This window comes from Desarmillaria tabescens, assembly GCF_030435595.1.
Source record: "Desarmillaria tabescens strain CCBAS 213 chromosome Unknown EV420scaffold_15, whole genome shotgun sequence".
Classification (NCBI taxonomy): domain Eukaryota; kingdom Fungi; phylum Basidiomycota; class Agaricomycetes; order Agaricales; family Physalacriaceae; genus Desarmillaria; species Desarmillaria tabescens.
The window spans coordinates 642,191-661,346 of NW_026848314.1; the positions used below are offsets into that span (position 1 = coordinate 642,191).

At 47.7% G+C, this 19,156-nt stretch overlaps 6 protein-coding genes across 6 annotated transcripts; 4 read left to right on the forward strand and 2 right to left on the reverse strand.

Annotated features, from left to right (window-relative positions):
* Positions 1-361: 361 nt before the first annotated feature.
* Positions 362-3,305, reverse strand: EV420DRAFT_314593 (uncharacterized protein). The gene is made up of 13 exons (XM_060481675.1): positions 2,952-3,305; positions 2,814-2,899; positions 2,735-2,761; positions 2,283-2,679; positions 2,162-2,230; positions 2,033-2,112; positions 1,862-1,977; positions 1,673-1,802; positions 1,488-1,619; positions 1,374-1,435; positions 1,126-1,319; positions 941-1,074; positions 362-885 (listed from the first exon to the last, which is right to left on the reverse strand). The coding sequence occupies exons 1-13, from the start codon at positions 3,119-3,121 to the stop codon at positions 812-814; spliced, it is 1,671 nt and encodes a 556-aa protein (XP_060331536.1). The 5' UTR covers positions 3,122-3,305; the 3' UTR covers positions 362-811.
* Positions 3,306-4,248: 943 nt separating this feature from the next.
* EV420DRAFT_1479306 (uncharacterized protein) lies at positions 4,249-6,085 on the forward strand (the record flags this gene model as incomplete). The annotated part of the gene is made up of 2 exons (XM_060469558.1): positions 4,249-5,705; positions 5,728-6,085. The coding sequence occupies 2 exons, from the start codon at positions 4,249-4,251 to the stop codon at positions 6,083-6,085; spliced, it is 1,815 nt and encodes a 604-aa protein (XP_060331537.1).
* Positions 6,086-7,197: 1,112 nt separating this feature from the next.
* Positions 7,198-8,929, forward strand: EV420DRAFT_1642284 (uncharacterized protein; the record flags this gene model as incomplete). The annotated part of the gene is made up of 6 exons (XM_060477335.1): positions 7,198-7,494; positions 7,551-7,895; positions 7,947-8,159; positions 8,209-8,265; positions 8,317-8,489; positions 8,545-8,929. 6 exons carry the CDS (start codon positions 7,198-7,200, stop codon positions 8,927-8,929), a joined length of 1,470 nt encoding a protein of 489 aa, XP_060331538.1.
* A 1,582-nt stretch (positions 8,930-10,511) lies between these two features.
* On the forward strand, positions 10,512-11,117 carry EV420DRAFT_1269366 (protein-tyrosine phosphatase-like protein; the record flags this gene model as incomplete). Its single annotated transcript, XM_060467499.1, has 2 exons — positions 10,512-10,871; positions 10,926-11,117. 2 exons carry the CDS (start codon positions 10,512-10,514, stop codon positions 11,115-11,117), a joined length of 552 nt encoding a protein of 183 aa, XP_060331539.1.
* A 2,202-nt stretch (positions 11,118-13,319) lies between these two features.
* On the reverse strand, positions 13,320-14,988 carry EV420DRAFT_1269215 (glycosyltransferase family 15 protein; the record flags this gene model as incomplete). The annotated part of the gene is made up of 9 exons (XM_060467487.1): positions 13,320-13,375; positions 13,427-13,598; positions 13,653-13,753; positions 13,802-13,894; positions 13,949-14,085; positions 14,130-14,182; positions 14,235-14,272; positions 14,373-14,512; positions 14,561-14,988. 9 exons carry the CDS (start codon positions 14,986-14,988, stop codon positions 13,320-13,322), a joined length of 1,218 nt encoding a protein of 405 aa, XP_060331540.1.
* Positions 14,989-17,276: 2,288 nt separating this feature from the next.
* On the forward strand, positions 17,277-19,017 carry EV420DRAFT_314798 (uncharacterized protein). The gene is made up of 10 exons (XM_060481676.1): positions 17,277-17,461; positions 17,517-17,529; positions 17,581-17,635; positions 17,689-17,886; positions 17,936-18,018; positions 18,069-18,173; positions 18,224-18,283; positions 18,338-18,425; positions 18,479-18,787; positions 18,836-19,017. Exons 1-9 carry the CDS (start codon positions 17,424-17,426, stop codon positions 18,718-18,720), a joined length of 882 nt encoding a protein of 293 aa, XP_060331541.1. The 5' UTR covers positions 17,277-17,423; the 3' UTR covers positions 18,721-18,787; positions 18,836-19,017.
* The last annotated feature ends 139 nt before the right edge of the window (positions 19,018-19,156 follow it).

Here is a 19,156-nt window from a genome sequence, read left to right on the forward strand (position 1 = left end):
CAGCAAAAGTAGGTCTTCTGGATTTGATGGCATGTCCACCTAGGCTGGCGTCACCCAGGAAGCACAGAGCAGGAAATGGCAACCTTGCGAATTTGGGTCCGGCCGAATCCCGATTCGCTTTTGTGATGGAGTACGCGCCACCTCGCGCCGCGCTAATAGACATCCTAAGTTCACCGTGTACTCCACAGGCTATGCTTGTTTGCTGGTTATCAACTGTAGTCCTATTCAAATGTTTGGTTTACGTGAATTGTCGTCAATGCAGACATTGCGAAATAAGACGCACAGAGAGTATACTGTTAACTCAACATCGATTTTTTTGGCAGTGTCCCACTTCCTGTTTTTAGTGATTCCTTCTCTAAGACGCCTAAAAAAGTTAAGGAGGAACGCTGCTGCGTTCTATATACCAAACAATTCATATCCTGCTGAATAGTCTCTACTTAGTGAATGACACGGCTTTCAAGTTGAAATACACGACCATTGATCATCTTTACCTAATGCAGCATCAACAAGACCGTGTCGAAGCCGGCTCTAAAGGCCGAGTTTTCAGTATCTGGTTGAATCAATAGTCCCTCATCAATTAAATGGGCCATCCATACGCAGGTTTCGATGTACCGACTACTAGTCGATTCTTGATTGACAGATAGTATCATTGAATGGACTGGTAGATAAAGCATTCGAATGCTTCGCGGATCCTCTGTCTTAGCTGATGGAAAACTTCAATCAGCAGTAAAGGTGGTTTCGGAGACCTGTCGACCGAATATCCCGCGTTCACGATCGACAGTATCCTTGCTCCGGTAGGAATGATCCATCATCACCGGAAGCATGGAGCGCTCAGGCTGTCCATGAATATTCCTTGTAATACATCACACCGCATGTGATCCTTGTCTAAAGGAGAAAAGATATCAATGTGGTTACCACGCAAATTGAGTTCGGTACGTGCATTTGAGTAGCCATGAGGACTGAATAAGCAAAACTAGCATGACGCTGAGGGCGACGTCGACTGGAAGGTGGAATTTAGAAAGCTTGATGCCCCACCAAATAAGTAAGTAGATTGCTGACGCGATCTTACAAATGCTGCGATGCTTCTTTAGTCCAAAACGTTGCTCCAGAATGGCGTTCACTTACAATGACTGTACTGCAGCAGACCTCAAGACTGGCGCCACAACATGAATGGAAAATCGTAGACGGTAAAGTACGAGACCGATGAACACAGATTGCTCAGTTGTAGCTTGGAACAGCCAGATGAGCCCGGCAGATGCTATAGCCGGGTGAAGCGCTATCTGAAGTGCTATCTGGATGAATATGGTTGCAAACAAAGTCTAGTGATCCAAGATGAACTTCTGCAGGAATTTCGAAAGGAAGCAGAAGCTTACACAAAAATGATGAACAAGCAAAGGCCATCGCATGCTTGTACGAAAAATTAGTTCGTAGATGTCTGCCCGCATAAATTATAAGATCAATATTAATCCGAAGTACACGAGACTTACACAAGCCAGATATGATGACAGCAGCCATACGAGCCTCGCCGATGCGATCCCAAGTGTAGTGTTCACCTAGCATGGGCGATGCGACGCTCTGCAAGATAAATGCGACCGTCGTCCAAAAGGCGTTAAGACAGTCTGACCAAAGATAAGAGGATTAGGGCAGGAGGTGTGCATAGTTTATTACCCACATGTAGCGACATTCCGTCTATTGGCGAACGACAGGTTGGGGTATTCCTTTGAAAAGCGAACAAGAAGGAAATCCACTCCCTTTCCATTGACATACAATAAGGGCATGTAAAGGAACACCGGAATTGAATACTGAGACCGCAGAATACGGGGTAAGGCATGTTGTGAGTGAAGCCGGAAGAAACACGCACAAATGCGACGGTGGTAGGATATATGACTTGCATGTTAAATTTCATGAGCTCAATTACGGTGCCATCGGACAGTCCTTCCGCCCCACTGTTGGTTTCATTCACATAATAACCGTTGGCTAGATCCAAATTATCAGTGAATGTCGTCCGCAATAACAGCGAAGGCCAACTTACCACACGTATCTCCTCCAGAAGGACCAAGGCTAGAACAGTGGACACTGGGCCGAGCTTGTACCATATCCTTGACAAAGTATCTAACGTTGTTTCAGCGACAGCCTTCCTTTAGTCGAAATGCTTACTGACCGACAAAAGGATTGATCGAGATTGTCCATAGTTACGTTTCGTGAAAGTGTCTCGAAGCAGGAACCATACCTAGGATCAAGAGCCGTGAGCTGATATCAAGAAAACTATCAAAGATGCTTACGAGTCGTACTGTTGGTTCCCACCAGTACAGTACTCAGTGGCGGCCGTGCAGGTGTCCGCAGCCATTCTCGAGCTCACCGCGTTGGTTGAATTACCGACAGACATCTCACGAGAGATCTGCTCAGACAAAACAGATGCCAGAAACGAAAATGCCTTGGGGAAGTTCCGGATTGTCAGATCATAGGCCGATATCTGCAAGTCTTTGTCAAAGTAGAGCCATAGGTCGACCTGTAGCGGTGTCATAAGCGACATTGCTGCATGATACATCGAGAAGATGACGCTGGCTGATACAACAGAGTGCTGTATTGATAAGGACTCAACGGTGGCGTTGGTGGGATAGCCTATTATCTGGGTTGTATTTCCTTGCATGACTTTCACAGGTATGCCATAGAGAAATTCTGCAAGAAAATGTATGTCTTAAAAGGATGTATTTGATTGTAAAATGGTGCCTACCGGTATTGCTCTCGATGCCGTTCAACGCTATAAAGCGTATCAGATTAGAGAACATACCAGTGGCCATATAGACACATACTCATCATCATATTGACTCGGCCAACAACGTCTGGCGACAGCGCCGAGCTGTTTCCTGGAACAGCTACGGACCAAGGCTGCAGCAGCCTGTATATTGCCTCAGATTACTGAGGTTCTCGGTATACATGAGGCCACGTACCCGGTAATAAATTCCTCAAAGGCATCGAATAACTCCGCAGGTTGATGGGCATTTACGCATAGAACTATGGTAGTCAATACAAGAACGTATTGGATAAGCATGTGTGGAATGGGTGCGAAGAGAGGAAGACAAGATATTTTCTGAGGGAAATGGCGCCCAGCGCGTAGCATATTAAAGTCTCCGAAGGCTTTCTTGAGCACTGGCGCGCTGAAGAAACGAGTAGCAATCAAATTATAAAACGGACCGGCCTATAAAACATAAGGCTGAGACGATCCATTTATGTTGCATGTAACCTAGCTTCGCAGTTTCCGGCGACAGTCATCAAAGTCGATCAGTGAGGCAACAGAAATCCCTGCAGCGTACATACCTAACCACAATCACATCGTGTTTGATAGTCTTCCCATTTTCGTCCGAGGGAAGTCAACGAAAATCTGAAGCATCAAATGATACGGATAAAAAGTTCTGATATTATTTGATGAGCCGGCGAGAACTTTGCATACCTTGGTTGGCTGTCATAGAAAGACCACCGACGAAACACACAGCAACGTACTATGTCCTATTGTTGACAGGTACAGTCGGAGGAATGAACTGGACTGAATACTGAACTTGTTCCAGACATCCGTTAACGCCAGCCAGAAACCCGGCGGGCGCAAATTTAATAGGACGAAGAGCGCCGCTGGTATTGATCTACTTTAGAGATCTTCCGTCCAACATAGAAAAACAAGGAACCTACATTTACGAAGCACTTGTTGAGATTCTCCAAGTCATTCATGAGAGCCCTAGGGCGTTTCACGCAGTGCCAACAATTGAGACGCCAGGTTATATACAGTTATTCGTTTCTCCGGTAATTTATTCAGTGCGGTACAGTCTTTGCCAAGTGACATGTGATTAGTATCAAATCTCAAGATGAAAGGGCGCTCTGGAAGCACGACTTGTTAGCGCTATTTTGAAACGGCCAAACAGTTCACCGACATAGCATACCTTCAGTAGTACGGCCGCTCTATGTGATCCACAAACCTGCCAAATTGAGAAATGGCGCGTGCAACTTTCCCCCGGAAAAACTCACAGAAGTAGTGGAGTAACTGCTCGTTGATCGTGGACGGGTAATCGTGGGAAAATATGACGCGAGTCGCGAAGGGTAGCACGCGTGACCTGCCATTTTCTCGATTTCTACCCTCATCCGCCTATTGCAAGGCCAGTGTTCTACCTTGGTATCTCAAGGGCTGTTAAGCAATAGCAGCCATAGGTATCACTCCAGGAAATGAAATACTTGAGAATTACTCATATTTGTTCAGATATGCCTCTAGAAGGACCTATGCAACGGTATACATGGTCGTCTTGCTCAGGCTGCGCGTGTCCCAACCATCACATTCCCACCCACGTATCCGAGGACGGAAGTGCACCTGATTCCATACCTGATTTCTCCCATCTCGAACGCTCGAACGATCCTCCTCTTCCTGGCGAAGCAGAGACCCTAGAATCTATGATATTCGACTGGGAAGAATCCGCCGCCGCCATCAGCAAAGAAATCGAGGAAATGCGTGCACTGAGGAAGGAACTGCTCAAAGGTGTGGACCATTTAGAGAAGCGGACCTCTACGCTTTGTCAAAATCGCCTGGTCTTCAACGAACGTATTCGAGATAGGAAGACTTTGCTTAGCCCTGTACGACGCCTTCCAGCAGACGTCTTGCTGCATATCTTTCACGAGACGATCGAGTTTCCCAGGGAGTGTGTCAATGCGCCTGGCACCTGGAAGCGCTTTGGTCTCGAGCGTCCATCTGACACCGATTCACCCTGGTCTATTGTCTCCGTCTCAAGACGCTGGCGAGAGGTTGCACTCTCGTTCCCAGAGCTCTGGACTTTCATCAATATCGCTCTCAGTGAGGAACTCTTTGAAGAAGGCGATTATGGGTACCTACGCTTCATCAGTCTCCACCTGTCCCGCTCCGGGTCTCGTCCACTATCAGTTGCCATTTATGAGGATGGCTGTTCGTCTTTTGACGAATTACCTCCAAGCTTGCTCGGATCTCTGTTTTCGTTTGCTCACCGCATCCATCATCTCTATCTTCATCTCGTGACATGCACATTTGCTTCATTGTCTCCTCTGCGTACTTCTTTTAGCCAATTGAAAACACTTTTCATCGCGCCCGTGGATGAAGAATATGAAGATTGCGAAGAACTCGAGGTATTCGATTTAGCTCGGGAGCTACATACTGTCACAACCATCAATGCCGACCTCTCGTTCTCATTCGTTCTTTCATGGAGAAGCATCATTCGTTACGAATGTGATTACGATCCCACGGAGCCATCCGGCCACACGACCCCCGATTTTTTTCTTCAGCTTCTAGAGGATATGGAAAACCTCACAAGTTGCTTTTGGAGATCCGGATTACGGACATACGGAGATGGATTGGACCATATAGAAGAGCCGATTGCTTGTCAGAAGCTTCAATCACTGGAGATAGCTTCCGGTCACCTCGCTGATCCAGAAGCGATACGTCAAGTCATTGATCACCTGCATCTGCCTTCTCTCTCGTCCTTACGAGTCGCGTGCTCAGACAAGGCCTACGAGAGTGAAATTCCATTCGGTTCTATAACCAGGCTCATTGGACGTTCTTGGTGCAGGCTCACAACGCTTGCTTTCTCTCAGGGCGCAGTGCCTTCCGACCAACTACTCTACATATTTGATCAAACGCCAACGCTGGAAGAGGTGGAGCTCGTCGACGTAGGGCCCGAAGCGATCACGGACGAACTGTTAGCCGCGCTCGTGTACCAGTGAAAATGCTGATAAACATTTACTTCCGCGACTTCGCTCTCTGTACCTCCGTGGATACTTCACTTTTTCCATGGCCATGTACGCTTCTATGGTCGAATCTCGATGGAAGAGCACGTCCCAGTTTTCGCAGGTCGTCAAGTTAAAGTCTGTCACGCTACGGAAGGACGTAAACGTCCGGCTCGTTGAAAAGGAGCGGGCTATCTGCTTGGCTGTTCTTACTCCGTTGCGCACAGAAGGACTTGAGCTGAACGTGAAACTACAACCGGTCTTTGGGCCCGAGGACGAGCACGGAGGCGAAGATGATGAGGAGGACGAGGAGGACGAAGATGACAATACCGATAATTCGAGGGACGGATGAACTTCCTTCAGGTCAGTTCCTTCGCTTTGCCCTTAGAAAGATTAACTTTTTACGTTAGCATAATCTCTGTTTAGTTGCTCATTATAGCTAACCATCCACAAGTTTCTACATGCTTTTCTCATTCTTGCTCTGCTTTCTCATCGTTACCATGCTTATCATCGAATACGATATCAAAGGACGGAAATTACGACGTGTCTCCAGTTTTATTTGTGCTTACTGCCGCATATATACCTTCAAGGAAACTTACAAAGGCAAGCTAATCTTAATACGACCAGACGGTAGGAGGGAGAAAATGTATATACAGGCTGCCTATCTTTCTCCTCGAAGTCATCGCAATGGATAATTTCTGAGAGATGCAAGAATTTTTTTTGGCGCCCTTTGAGGATCGAACGAAGTCAGTCAAGATTCCAAGAATTTCCAGTGGAACCGTAAGTTTTCTTCCTTCAACCACCACCATCACCGAGACGGCTTCGCTGTTGACAGCGCCCATGCTCAACGTTGCAATCTTCATCGAGAATACGCTTTTTTGTTCTGTTCGTCTGGTCCCACGGCGACGAGAAACTCGATATGTCACGCCCATGAAACTGGTCGTGGTCGCTCATTCGCCTCGGGCACGTTCAGAATACTGTCGATGAAGATATATCAACCTCGAGGGCCAGTGATAAGTATCTCGGTACCTTGGAAAAAGGGTCGATGACTCAATAATCCCGCTATCATGGCCAAAGTATCGAAATCGCGCGACCGAATGACTCACCACCACTGCTGCCTTATAGTTGTGTCCACCATCGTTATCCAGGGATTATTGTTGGCCATCCTGCAAAAGATAACGGCAGCTGTGAGTGTGAACCAACTCCCAGTCCACCCCGATGCTAAACGAATATCTTAAGAGCAACATACTTCCGTCATTATCAGCAACTTGATATCGAAAACTTGGCTGAGAAGATAGGTCGACCCGCAGTTGGGCGTAGCGCCGCGCAGCAATGCCATGTGGATATCCGGAGTCGACTGAATAATAAAGGTTCACCACATGATAGATCAGGGACAAGGCCCAGTATAAATACCTCGGTAAGCCATTCTGCCCGCTCTGACAGAGATCTTCCTGCCCTTCGACCATGATAATCGCAGATGATACCCCAGAATCTCCTGCAAAGACGGCACCTACAAACCTACCACTGCAATACTCGACGCCCCCACCAGCTTATGGATCGGCTAGCTTGAATGTTCCGAGACGCGTCTCTCCAGTACCCCCGGGACCTATGTATAACCCGTTGCCACTAGAACCTCCCTGCCGAAGGTCGCCGACGAAACGCTTCTTAAAGGCTTTCTGCGTGGCCATCTTGATCTGGTTTCTAGCTGCGATGTTTATGTCGAGCATCATGAACGCAGGCGGTTCTTACCGCGGGGGAGGGGTAAGCGCCATTTCCATATGCTTGCGCCAAGACTCTGATCAGACTCTGATCAATAGTATCTGCAGGACGTTCCTGATTCTGACTTTCCCATTCCCAATGGCTACACCGTTCGTGAGTGTATTCGAGGAGAAGATTGGACGTCGGCGGGATCGGGAGGAGGTTTCCCTGGTCAACAATATTCTGCGCACACATCTTTCGACCTGCCTTTGAAATCGGAGACGCTCTTTTTGCTTTCCCAGGGCTCGTTGTCCTCTGGTGTCGTTAAGGTCGTGACCTCTCCGGCGCTTACAGACGTTGTAAGGGTGGATGTTGCGATCCAGTACTACAAGAGGAGGGTTTTGGACTATGCCAGGGTCTGTCTCTTGGCGCGCCAGGAGGGAGAAAATGGCGTGGGCGTATTCGTATGTGTTACCTTTCTTTCTTCCTGCTTTTCGTGCTGAGCCCAGCCCTAGACTCCGAGGTGGTTCAATAATCCCTCTTATCAAGATCGTCCGTACTTTGACATCACCGTTACTATCCCGGAGCCATCGAGCACCTCTGCATGCAATATCAAGAACTTTGAAACCGACGTCCAGAATTTCGCTCAACTATTCCAAGATCTCGAGAATCGAGTTCATTTTAGCCAGATATCCTTGAGGGGATCCAATGGGCCGATCCAGGCAGAGGTAAGCGTGATATCATGCTGTATCGGAGCACAATCTGATGGCGCCTCAGTCATTGCAGTTTGATTATGGCAAAATCGTGACATCCAATGCTCCAATTCAGATCAATGTGAGCGCGACTCTTGGCTGTGTCTGCCCCTTCCGCTTATCCCATCATTAGTCCCTCGATGCTATAGGCGCTGATGTGCGCACGACCAACAGCCCCATTAAAGGAATCTTTGTCGCTTCCGGTAGTCTCGTCCTGAAGACATCGAATGCACCCATACGCGTCGATGTAGACTTGGGGGATATGGACACAACAAAGTCGACCTTGGAGCTTACCACGAGCAACAAGTAAAGTCGCATATAATTTTTCTTTGCACTAGAACTCATTACACCACATCTGTAGTATCATCGAAGCTGGTATCAAGCTATTCAGCCCATCCAGTGACGTCTCTGCGCACACTTCCAACGGACCTCTTGAGATCAAGGTCCTCCAGTCTCCAGTAGACTCAAAAGTAAAATTGGATGCGCGCACCTCGAATGCTTTTGCTGAGGTATGGCTGCCCCCGACGTATGAAGGCGCGTATTCGCTCTCGACGTCGCATATGCAGCCGTCGTTGCTCGTGGAGGAGATGTCGGATCCGGCGGGGAGAGGTAGACGCAGGACTGTGAGGCAGAACACGGTGAGAAGGGGGGAGACTGTTGGAGAAGTGTATTGGGATGAGCGAAACAGGGGACGGGGGACGGCGTCGGTGCGGTCGTCGAACGGGCCTGTTTCGTTGAAGCTTTGAGTGTACGGTCTGTGAAGATTTCTAATTCCTTGTTGTACAAAATGCATATGTATTGTAGGTTTAGATACCTTGTAGTTCTAGTGCAAATTCTTTCTTCCAAGTTCTATTGCTGTCGCGAACTGGGTAAGCGCCTGCAAAGTCTGTTTAGCCTCAATGCTGGTAGGCAATTCCAGACCAGTAACACAATAATCGTCGGTTGACAATGCTACAAACTGGGGGAAATGGTTCAATTATCGTTGGATAACATGATCCAAACTTTTACCCTAATTTCTGTGTATGAAACGACCAAACTTTGTCGGAGCCTAGAGGGACTCAGATATACATCTGAGCTGCTATAAATTGTAAAAATAAGTTGTGGATTAGTATCGAGAATCGCTCTGTGAAGAAGCCAGGAGTAAGTACCTCTATGGTAGGTGTTTAGGATAAGTAGTGGTGCCGACCCGGAATCAACTTCGGCATCACGACAAAATATGCCGAATCACGGCACCACTAGTATTCAAGCAGTGCCGAAGTATTGACTTTGCCGAAGTTGCTCGGCGGCAGGGACAGGAACCAGTTCGGCTTCAAGCCGAGTCGAAACAGTGCCAGATGAGGGATTCTTGAGGGTCTTTTAACAGCCGGATGATTTTGAAAGCCTACGCATTTTGTCGGAGTTATAAGCCAGAGAAATTTTTATCCAATTGTTTCCCTTTCACCTGCGAGTATTACTAGTCGATTGTTTGACTGTCATACCTTAGTGTGGGTTTTGCCTTGTGTGTTGCAATTTTCACCCTCTATGCCCCGACGGTCCGTTGATTCATTCGCTCATTCATTTGCTCATCTTGACTCTCCTTGACGTCGTCAGGTTCTAGAGTCTCGGAGTCTAGACCTGTCTAGGCTCAGTGCCGGAAGCGCCCGATGCTTGTCGTTTAATTTCCGCCCGTCGAAAAGTTTCTTGACAAGTTCTGTATTGAGGGTCCTTTCCGTCAATGACTGTAGGTTATCTTTTATTGCCAGGCCTGGCTACCTCGTACGTGCACCACATGCGCCTTCGCTGAAAACTGTTTGTCGCGGGGGATTAAGAGTGGCTCGGAAAAATACTATCTATTCCTGCTTTCAGATGCTCTAGAATTTGTGCTCGTTGAAACGACTATCTGGCTGCTTTTCTTTGGTACGAGTCGTTCTGACTTCTGTTTCATCGGTCGAGCATTTCATTGCCAACTGCAGTGTCTCGCTCAATAGTGGATTACTGCCTCAAAATCCGACTCCCGGTGCAGGTTGCATAGGCCGTTGTCTGACTTGCACAGGCATGTCAGTGACAAGCTGTGCAGTTTCGCGACTCGAGTGATCGAGCGACAATGGAACATATCCGTGACGTCACTTGGCCACTCCGTTACGGTATTTATACTGCATCCATTCTGCATCCCCCATTCCTCTGCTTTTTGATGTCTCAATACGTCTCTTGTTCTCTTCTCTACAACTTTGAATAGTTTCACCAGAACTAATACCGATTGTTCACTTTCCCGTACGTTCCGTGCTGCTCTTGTTCCAGTGAAGCTTACAATACCATCGTTTAACAGGCTCTCGCGATTTGGGTGCAGAGATGATCCGCTTCGACAGCATCCCGTTCGAAATCCAGCAGGCCATGTGCACTCCAATGCACAGGATTCTTGCCCCCACCCCGCTACCTAATGATCCTTCCAAGATCACCGGTTCGCTATACCTGGGTTCTTTAGCCGCCGTGTGCGAGAAAGACCTCCTTCGAGACCACCACATCACCCATCTCGTTCAAGTTCTAGACGTACCCTGGTTCCCAATCTCCGAGAAGGATGGGTTCAGCTGCTATCGCATTGATATCCTAGACCAGGCATCCTCAGACCTCAGGCCCCACCTCGAGGACGCGTGCAACTATATAGATAGGGCCCTCCGAGGTGGGAAGAACGTTCTCGTTCACTGCCAGCAGGTACGTCCGAAGAGTACATCGTTAGTTCGCCGGTTTTCAAATATGTAATTCCAGGGTATATCTCGGAGCGCATCCATTGTCATTGCGTTCCTAATTCGCAATCGGGGTATGTCCTATGATAGTGCATATTCGCTGGTGAGACACGAACGCGCGTGTATAAAGCCAAATCCTGGATTTGTTCAGGCTTTGCAGGAATGGGAAGGGATATGGCGTCGTCCTCCTCCAGGTCGACGGTTTACTTCATGAAGGCTGGAGAGCGACGGTACTGACCGCACCAGATTTGACATCGCTTCTTTGACCAGCTCTCGACTATATTCGGGACTGACGCATGCATGTACAAGATGCATTATATATCATTATGGACTTTTCGGTTATATCTGCGATGGGTCATTCCCAGAACTACGTATCGAATATCGAACTCTTTTCTCTTTGATTTTAGCACTGCAGGTACCTCCGTGCTGTCGATACATGTACATCTGTGTCTCATTACTTTGACCTAGCCGCCTGACGTCAATCCTCGACGCAACACATTGAACTCCATCGTCGGGTCGCGGTGCAATATCCGACATCTTATGCGTTGTTTATGTCGACGAATGTTTTATGAATGCACCTTATTCTCTGAGACGGTCTCACGATCTTCCTCCGTATGTATCCCACTACATGAATGGTAGAGCGTCATACCGCCCTCAAACATGCCCTCCTTGGCATGGGTCAGTTATAAACTTAGAGCAAGGAGCGATTGGTATTTTTGTGACGGAACTGTGGAGCTCAGTCGGTCATTCCTCACCGGGATATTTTCCGTCCCTGCCTCTACATGGCCACCAAGTTTTTCTCACCTGTACCATAGGAATACTTTACTCGAAATTGAGCGAGAATGTGCACTGTTCTTGTATTCATGCGAATTCATTTCAGACTTGCGCTTTTGCTTACTCTACCCTCCCCGTGTTCCGATGCAATAATCTTCACATTCGACAGATCAAGACAAAGTAACACTAATCAGAAACGATGCTCAATAACCTAGTCGAACTACCAGTGTTCGAAGGTTAAAGAGAGGGTATCCATACATGTAATTAAACAGCCTATAAGCCCAAGAAGATAAGGTATTAGTCAAACCGAGAGAATCCAAAAGAGAACCAACACCAAGGCTGAAAAACATCTCCGTTAGTCTCGCAAAAGAATCAGTTCAATAGGCGAACGTACAGGCCAGTGACGAGACTGAGTGTGCCAGAGGATTGAGTCGCCGTTCCACTGACAACCCCACTCAACGAAGTGTCGACGCTAGAGAGGAGTCCGTCGAGAGAAGGGATATCGTCAGCGACGTTGAGAAGGCCGTCAAGAGTCTCGGCGATTTCCTAGAATGATTCCTTCAGAATAATTAATATGTGAGTGGTGTGGAAGCTTACAGTGACGGTGTCGGTGACAGTGCTAGAGATCTCATGCCTGGGTCCCGCCCAGTGCCAAGCCGGGAAGGGAGGCCCGTAGCATTGTCGAGAGCAGAGACGAACATTGTCAATCAGAGGGGTGACCGTGATGTCGCTGGCGGTGACAGAGGAGACGAGGGTATCTAAATTTCGGACGGTGGATACACAAATCAGAATGAGTAGAAAAGACATGACCGACCGATCTGAGGTAAGATGGTGCTTAATTCAGACTGGAGCGTTGTAAGGACGTCGGAGACGGAGGAAAGTTGGCGTTTGGCAGGAGGAGGCGCAGCCGCAACGAACGAGGAGGCGAGAGCTGCGCCGAAAAAGAGAATGGATGCAAGGACGCGAAGCAATCATTGCTTGTGAGATGAGCGAGTGTGAAATTTAGTGAGATGTTAGATGGTACTGAGATCCAGTGAGAGTGAGGATGGGAAAGAGATGAAGCTAACAAAGGCCATTTTATACTCCAGAGATGATTTCAAGCGGCCCCCATCCAAGGGTTGGAAGAAAGTCGTCTAAATGTCGCTGAATCACTTCCTCCGTGTATACGGCAAAGTCAATATCGCGGAAAGATTTAGAGCAACTGCGGCAAATATTCTTCTGCGGATCCGCAAAAAAAAATAGTCATGCTACCATGGAGGCTGATGGGATTGATATTACAGAACCGCAAAAGGAGAGGTTGAGAGGACGTGTCGGGAGAAGGCGATGCAGATTTGAGGATCATTGATGCTTCTAGCGCCAAGCTTGAAAGTCGCGATATGAAAGAAGCTGTCCTTCGTCAAATTTCGTGAGAGAATTCAGGACGTCGGCCCGGACTAGGTATTCTAATGAGCAGCCTCCGTAGCAACATTACAACACTTCAGATTACCGGCTCACGAAGACAACGGGAAAACGTGCTATGGGTCGTAAAAAGAGTGTGTCGGACGAAAGACCTCAACGTTGTTGATGTCACTGTTAACACAAGCAAACTGATGAAAAGACAGAATAAAAATAACAATTGAATAAGTTATAGTCATACATTTCGTCACGAGCCATTCATAAATCGATCCCACCGTTTTTTACACGAACTCCCATCATAGTCTGCAGAGAATGTCAAACCTGCAATTGCAACCAACGGAAACATCAACATACCAAAGCTATGTCTCTGGTCGCACGAGCACCGACCCTTGATCCATAGATCCTCTGGAATCGGACAATGGCTCCAGTCATCATGCTGGTATCCGATCTCTTCGAAGAAATGTATCTGGTCCTTTCGGAGGAAGAGTGCGGCCGCAATGCTGTGGACAGGCGCGTCGCCCCAGCGCTGTGAACACGGGTCTTAAGATTTCAGACAATCGGGAAGGGAGAAAGGACAAACTTCGTAATAGAACCCGCCTGTCTTATCCAGGTACTCGAAAAAGTCAGTATAAGCAGATCCGCGCCAAAAATCCATGTCGGCTATCTCGAAATTACTCCAAACTTGTATGGTTTAGTAAACGGTACGTGAGGGGTAACGACCAGACTGACAATGACAGGTGTTGTATGTTTTGCCGCGATTTCCTGAAAGGAAGCCCATAGAGTTGTCTTCTGCAATATGTTCAGGGTGTTGGGCGATGAAGTCTGCAATAGATAACACAGTTAAGGAAACAGAGACCCACAGGAAGAGCAACGGACCTGTGACATGCCCCCATAATGACCGTATGGACGCAGCGATCTCGTATACGGTAATAGTAAAGCCGTATACTTTGTTGTTCTCCTCAAGGAATAAGAAAGGATCATTCAAAATATTGCAGTGGAATTGCACATTCGGCCTAGGTATGTAAGACGAGAATTTTAATATGAACGGAATACACACTCAATACGCCAGTACCATCGGTACTTTTGTAGCAGAGGATGTTTGAAGAAGAACTAGATCCGTAGATTAGACCGGACATCAGGATGAAGGATGAAGGACACGCACTCCAGAATTGAAGCGACACATGTTTCGATAGCTATGGACTTATCAGGTCAGAAATTTGTGAGAAATGAAATGAGCATACGGAACGCTATCTGCGACTCCAGTGAGCTAATGACCCTAAATAGATAACCGTGTGCGTACCTCCATATTTCACGTTCGCTGCTACCATAGATTTCCGAGCCTCCGTTGCCTTATCCTCGTCTATCCAATCGGGCTGGTTCCAATGTTCACTCGGTATGACACCAAAAACTGCATTGAATCCCGTCAGTACAGACATCCGTCTGGCCAAACCAGTTAGATGAGAAGCAAACCAGACAAGCTGGGCTTACCTCTTGAACTCGCTCGAAAACTCGACGTCGTTCAAAAAGACATACGGATACCCATGGCGCGTGTTGAACCGGTCTTCAACGGCGCGAACAGCCCGCATGGCACCGTCAAGGTCAGAGTTCCTTGCAAGCATTACGAATGTCGCGTTGGCCAGCCGTGGTCCTGACGGCTGCGATTCCGGGTTTGGATTTGGCTGTGGAGTGTAGGAGTCGGGCGTCGACTCGTCATCATAGGGCAGCTGGTCGTCACCGCCTCGGAATTTTGAGGCAATATTGGAGAAAGCAGTAGCTCGGCCGTACTCGCCGTGGATGTAAGAGAGGGTGTAGTGCACGCCTACCTTGGAAATATCAGCGACAAGCTTACAGAAGACATCGAAGGCGCATACAATGACCGCAAGGATAAGGATAGTATATCGAGCTAGGCGGGACATTATCTTGACCAGTGGTGGTGGTCGAAGGGAAAGAGGTCGTTAGCCGTCCGCAGTCGCTGTCGTGGATCACCGTGCTCTTGTCTTCCTACCATCATCATCATGAAAGGCTTTGTTGACTAAGGCTCTCTCGTCAAGAATTACTGCCACGGTATTATCCTCAAGGCATTAGACTGGGCCATCGCGCATTGATGCAACTGCGAGCTCGGTGCTGCATGTCTTGCTCAAGTAATTTCTTTCTCGCGTGTATATACGACAAAATTGGATGACCTGGTGAGTGTGATTTGGTTTCAAGATTATTCAGTGCTCAATATTCAATGGTTGCCTTGGTTACAAAGGGCTGTACTGTGCCGCCCTTCGCAGCAGAGGCAGTATGAATTCATCGTCACGCATACCAGCCAAGGGGCGGGGTCATGCAGGCTTGCAGAAAACCCGAGTTAATCTACGAGATAACACAGATCTCGGCTTGCAAATACTTGTGTATCAAGGTCAAGGGGCAGAATGAGGAGAACTTGGTTCGGTGAGTACCTTATCCCTCTACCATTCTCATCTAAATATGTGCGTCAGTGGCCAGGAGATCTACGAACCTCCACCTCTACAGCAAGCTAGTAGATCAAGGCTTTAAGGCAGACTGGGACGCTATCTTTTGATACGACACTCGTACTCGCTTTCTATCTCTTGACCAACGTCTTCAACGCATCAAAGTCGAGCATTTTGCAGCCGATCTAGAGAGAAATACCCTTCAACAGGTCCAGGCCGCGTTTTGGATTCATGAGCAGCAACTTTGCAGCGGAGTCGCAACTGTGATGAACGGAGCTATGTTCAGATTTATTCCCCCATTTACGTGTAGTCCAAACGATGTTGAGGTGCCCTCCTAGGACACGAACTATATCACTACATGCTGGACGAAGTTACAGACGCATCATCTGGAAGACTTCAGATTCTAGGCATGTCTTATCGACATTCTACACGATTATTGCTTAGCTTTCAGGATGTACATGAATAAAGACGATCGGCCTTGTATGTATAGCTGCAAGGGAGCTAGCATCGGAATACCCTTTCGCGCACTCCGCCTCATACCAATTCAAGAACAAAATTTCCAAGCTCTCTCGCTTTGAGAGTAGCGAATGGCCGTGGTTGACAATATGCGAGAGACGATTCCACAGATGCGGCGAAAACGTGGTAGACCGATCATCTTGAATAGGAGGCAAGCTCGCGATCAAGATGGCATGCCTCCCATTCAAGACGATCAGTTACAGGTCTAAAAACGGGGTATCAGGCTTTTTTTTTTTCTGATTCTGCGTTTCATTAACCGCCACAAGTACACTAACGACTAAGACGCGGTAAGGGTACAGGTCCTCAGGCACCCTCCTTCCCTCTTGTTCCAGTCACTCCGCTCATTCCTCTGATTTCTCTGGGTGATTCGACGTATGACATGGAGTAGAGTAACAGACTTTGAAGTGGTATCAGGCTGTGCATCCTGAAAGGCGTCCTACATGATTGTGCGATACTTCAGGACGTCAAAGTTGAACTCGGTTGCATGATAAAGCTCTCGAGAGCGTTCGTTGAGGAGGAAATCCATGGCTACAGCAAATTGAACGTATCCACAGTCGCGTCACACCCATCTCTTTTTCCTTCTCTTCTCTTCTTGCGGGTGTGCAATCACTACAACGGGCGCGCGGCGACCCTGAACACCACCGCATCTGCCTTTGGTCACAATTCCGATTGGCCAACCTCTGTTTCAGCGCCGTCTCATGCTCGTGCCGGGACTGACAGCCGACCTTGGCTCGATGGTTTTTTTTGTCTTCAGCACGATCACCGTTGCATGTCTTCGCGACGTACCTGAGTGCCAAGAATGTTTTGACAGCTATAATGTCTTCATTCATCCCAGCTCAGCCGTTCTTCGGCGCTGGGCATTCGCCCGTAGCGGCCCTAGGTTTCTATTTCGGTACACTCCTTCCGGCGCTTGCCTTCCTTGATCCATCGATGAGCTTTGGTCATAATGCGTGAGCGAACGTTTTCTGGTTCCATATGCCCTTGACCGCTCTCAGCGGAGTACGATTATCGAGGGGGAGGCACAGAGGAAGACATGCACAGAAATGGTATGGTTCAGTGCAAAGAGAGATACACTGTCACCCATAGTACCATTGATGCAGTGCATAAGTTCTGATTGATATGGACGTGCCGGTATCTCGTCCCCTTTCACTTGACTCCAAGAATTCTTCTGTATCGGTGGAACGGAATCATAATAATCCATTTGATAGATCAATGCGCTAACCGCTGATGGTTGAAATTAGAGCAATTGGACTGCATTTCTGTCATGCTGATGCTGCCCCGCCTTGGGTATTCGAGCGCCTCCTTCAAGTCTCTCACATGACTGTTTAGTATATGCACAAGTTCTTTCCCTTCAGGACCAGTAAAACAACCCCAGACACAACATGCAGCCCGTCCCCGTAGGTTACCCCGTAGTAAAACTGTGAGTTATCATCGTGGAATCGAGCAGTGGCATATACTGAATTATCTCGTTCAAGTTCCGGACCTCTGGTTTGTCAAATTGTGTGTTTAGTCTATTCAGTCCCTAACACGGTAATTTAGATCGTTGCCTATCTCTTACATTGGGGGCTCTTTGGTACCCTTTCTGTGCAGCTCTGTGCGTCGTTCCGAATTGTTCTCCGGTTACCGTTTTTAATGCATTTTTGCTAGATCTGTACTACCTAGCATTTCCGAAAGACAGAAAATTCACAAAATATCTCGTCTATGGCATCTACATCGTCGAATTCGTGCAGACGATGCTCATTACCCACGACGCATTTGCAGTGTTCGGTTACGGCTTTGGGGATGTCATAGTCCTCACTGACATGCATTCTGATTGGCTCACTGTCCCTGTCATGGGCGCTGCCGGTTCGTGCATCATCGTCTATCCGTTTTCCAAATTTTATAATAAATACAGTTGCTTATGTCGGGCAAGTTTTCTATGCATACCGAATCTTCATATTGTCCAAGTCACGAATCGTCCCTATGTTCATCACTTGTGTTCGTTGTCGTGCTCTTTCTCTGTGATAGTTTAGCCCATCTATTTACAGGTGTCCTTGACCAGCTTTGTGGCAGCTATAATCACAGGCGTCTACTCCTTCCAAGCAGGTAATATTATTGAACTCAGTAAGAGAAAAGTTTTAATCGCGGTGGGGGTAAATAACTGGCTGGGCGTCTCATGTTCGTCATGTTGACCCGTGTTTAGATTTGGTGCGGCGCCTCTGCTTTGTGTGATATTGTCATCGCTATCTGCATGACTTACTATGTGCGCTCTTTCTCTCTTTCAGTTGTCTTCGTTGATGTTGATACTATTTCGTAGCTCATGCGTAGCAGTACCCGTTTACGTCAAACCCAAATTCTGGTCACAAAGCTAATTCGTCTCATTATTGAAACAGGATCTGTGACAGGTACTTACTCCACCATGTGCCATCGTCGCTAAATTGACGCCACATATGTTCAGCCATTGTCGCTCTGGCCACTGTCACCCTCCTTTTTGCGTTCCCTCATCAGACTTTCTACACTACACCCGGCATGCTCATGCCCAAGCTGTACGCTAATACCGTTTACATGGTGCTGAATTCGCGAATGCGAATTATGGATGGACGGGGTACTTATACGTCTTCGACTGATATGAGCTTCGCGACCACTATGATGAGGGATATCACTTCCCAATCAGCAGAAGGCGCACGGTCTGCGGACTAGGTGCAAAGAGAGGCGTCAATGGTCGTGATATCTAAAGAAGTATTCAACGATGATCGCGAAATGAAGTGTCAGTCACGGTGATTCATGTGTTTTATCCAAGCTGATTTTCCCTAAGGAGAAATCACAGGACAGCGGTATGAGCTTCCCCGCATAACTGTTAGAGTATTTCTTCGAGACTACACCGTGCCAGACGGGAACCCACCTTGATTTCTTTGACGCAATAAACACCCATGCCAAATGTTACGACCTTAATATCATGTATATGAATTGATATTCAGAATGACTTCTTATCAAAGGCATTGTTGACCAAGGCCCCCTCGTTAAGAATTACTGCCATGGTATTATCCTCAAGGCATTGGACTGGGTTCATCGCGCATTGACGCAACTGCGAGCTCGGTACTGCATGTCTTGCTAAACGACAAAATTGGATGACCTA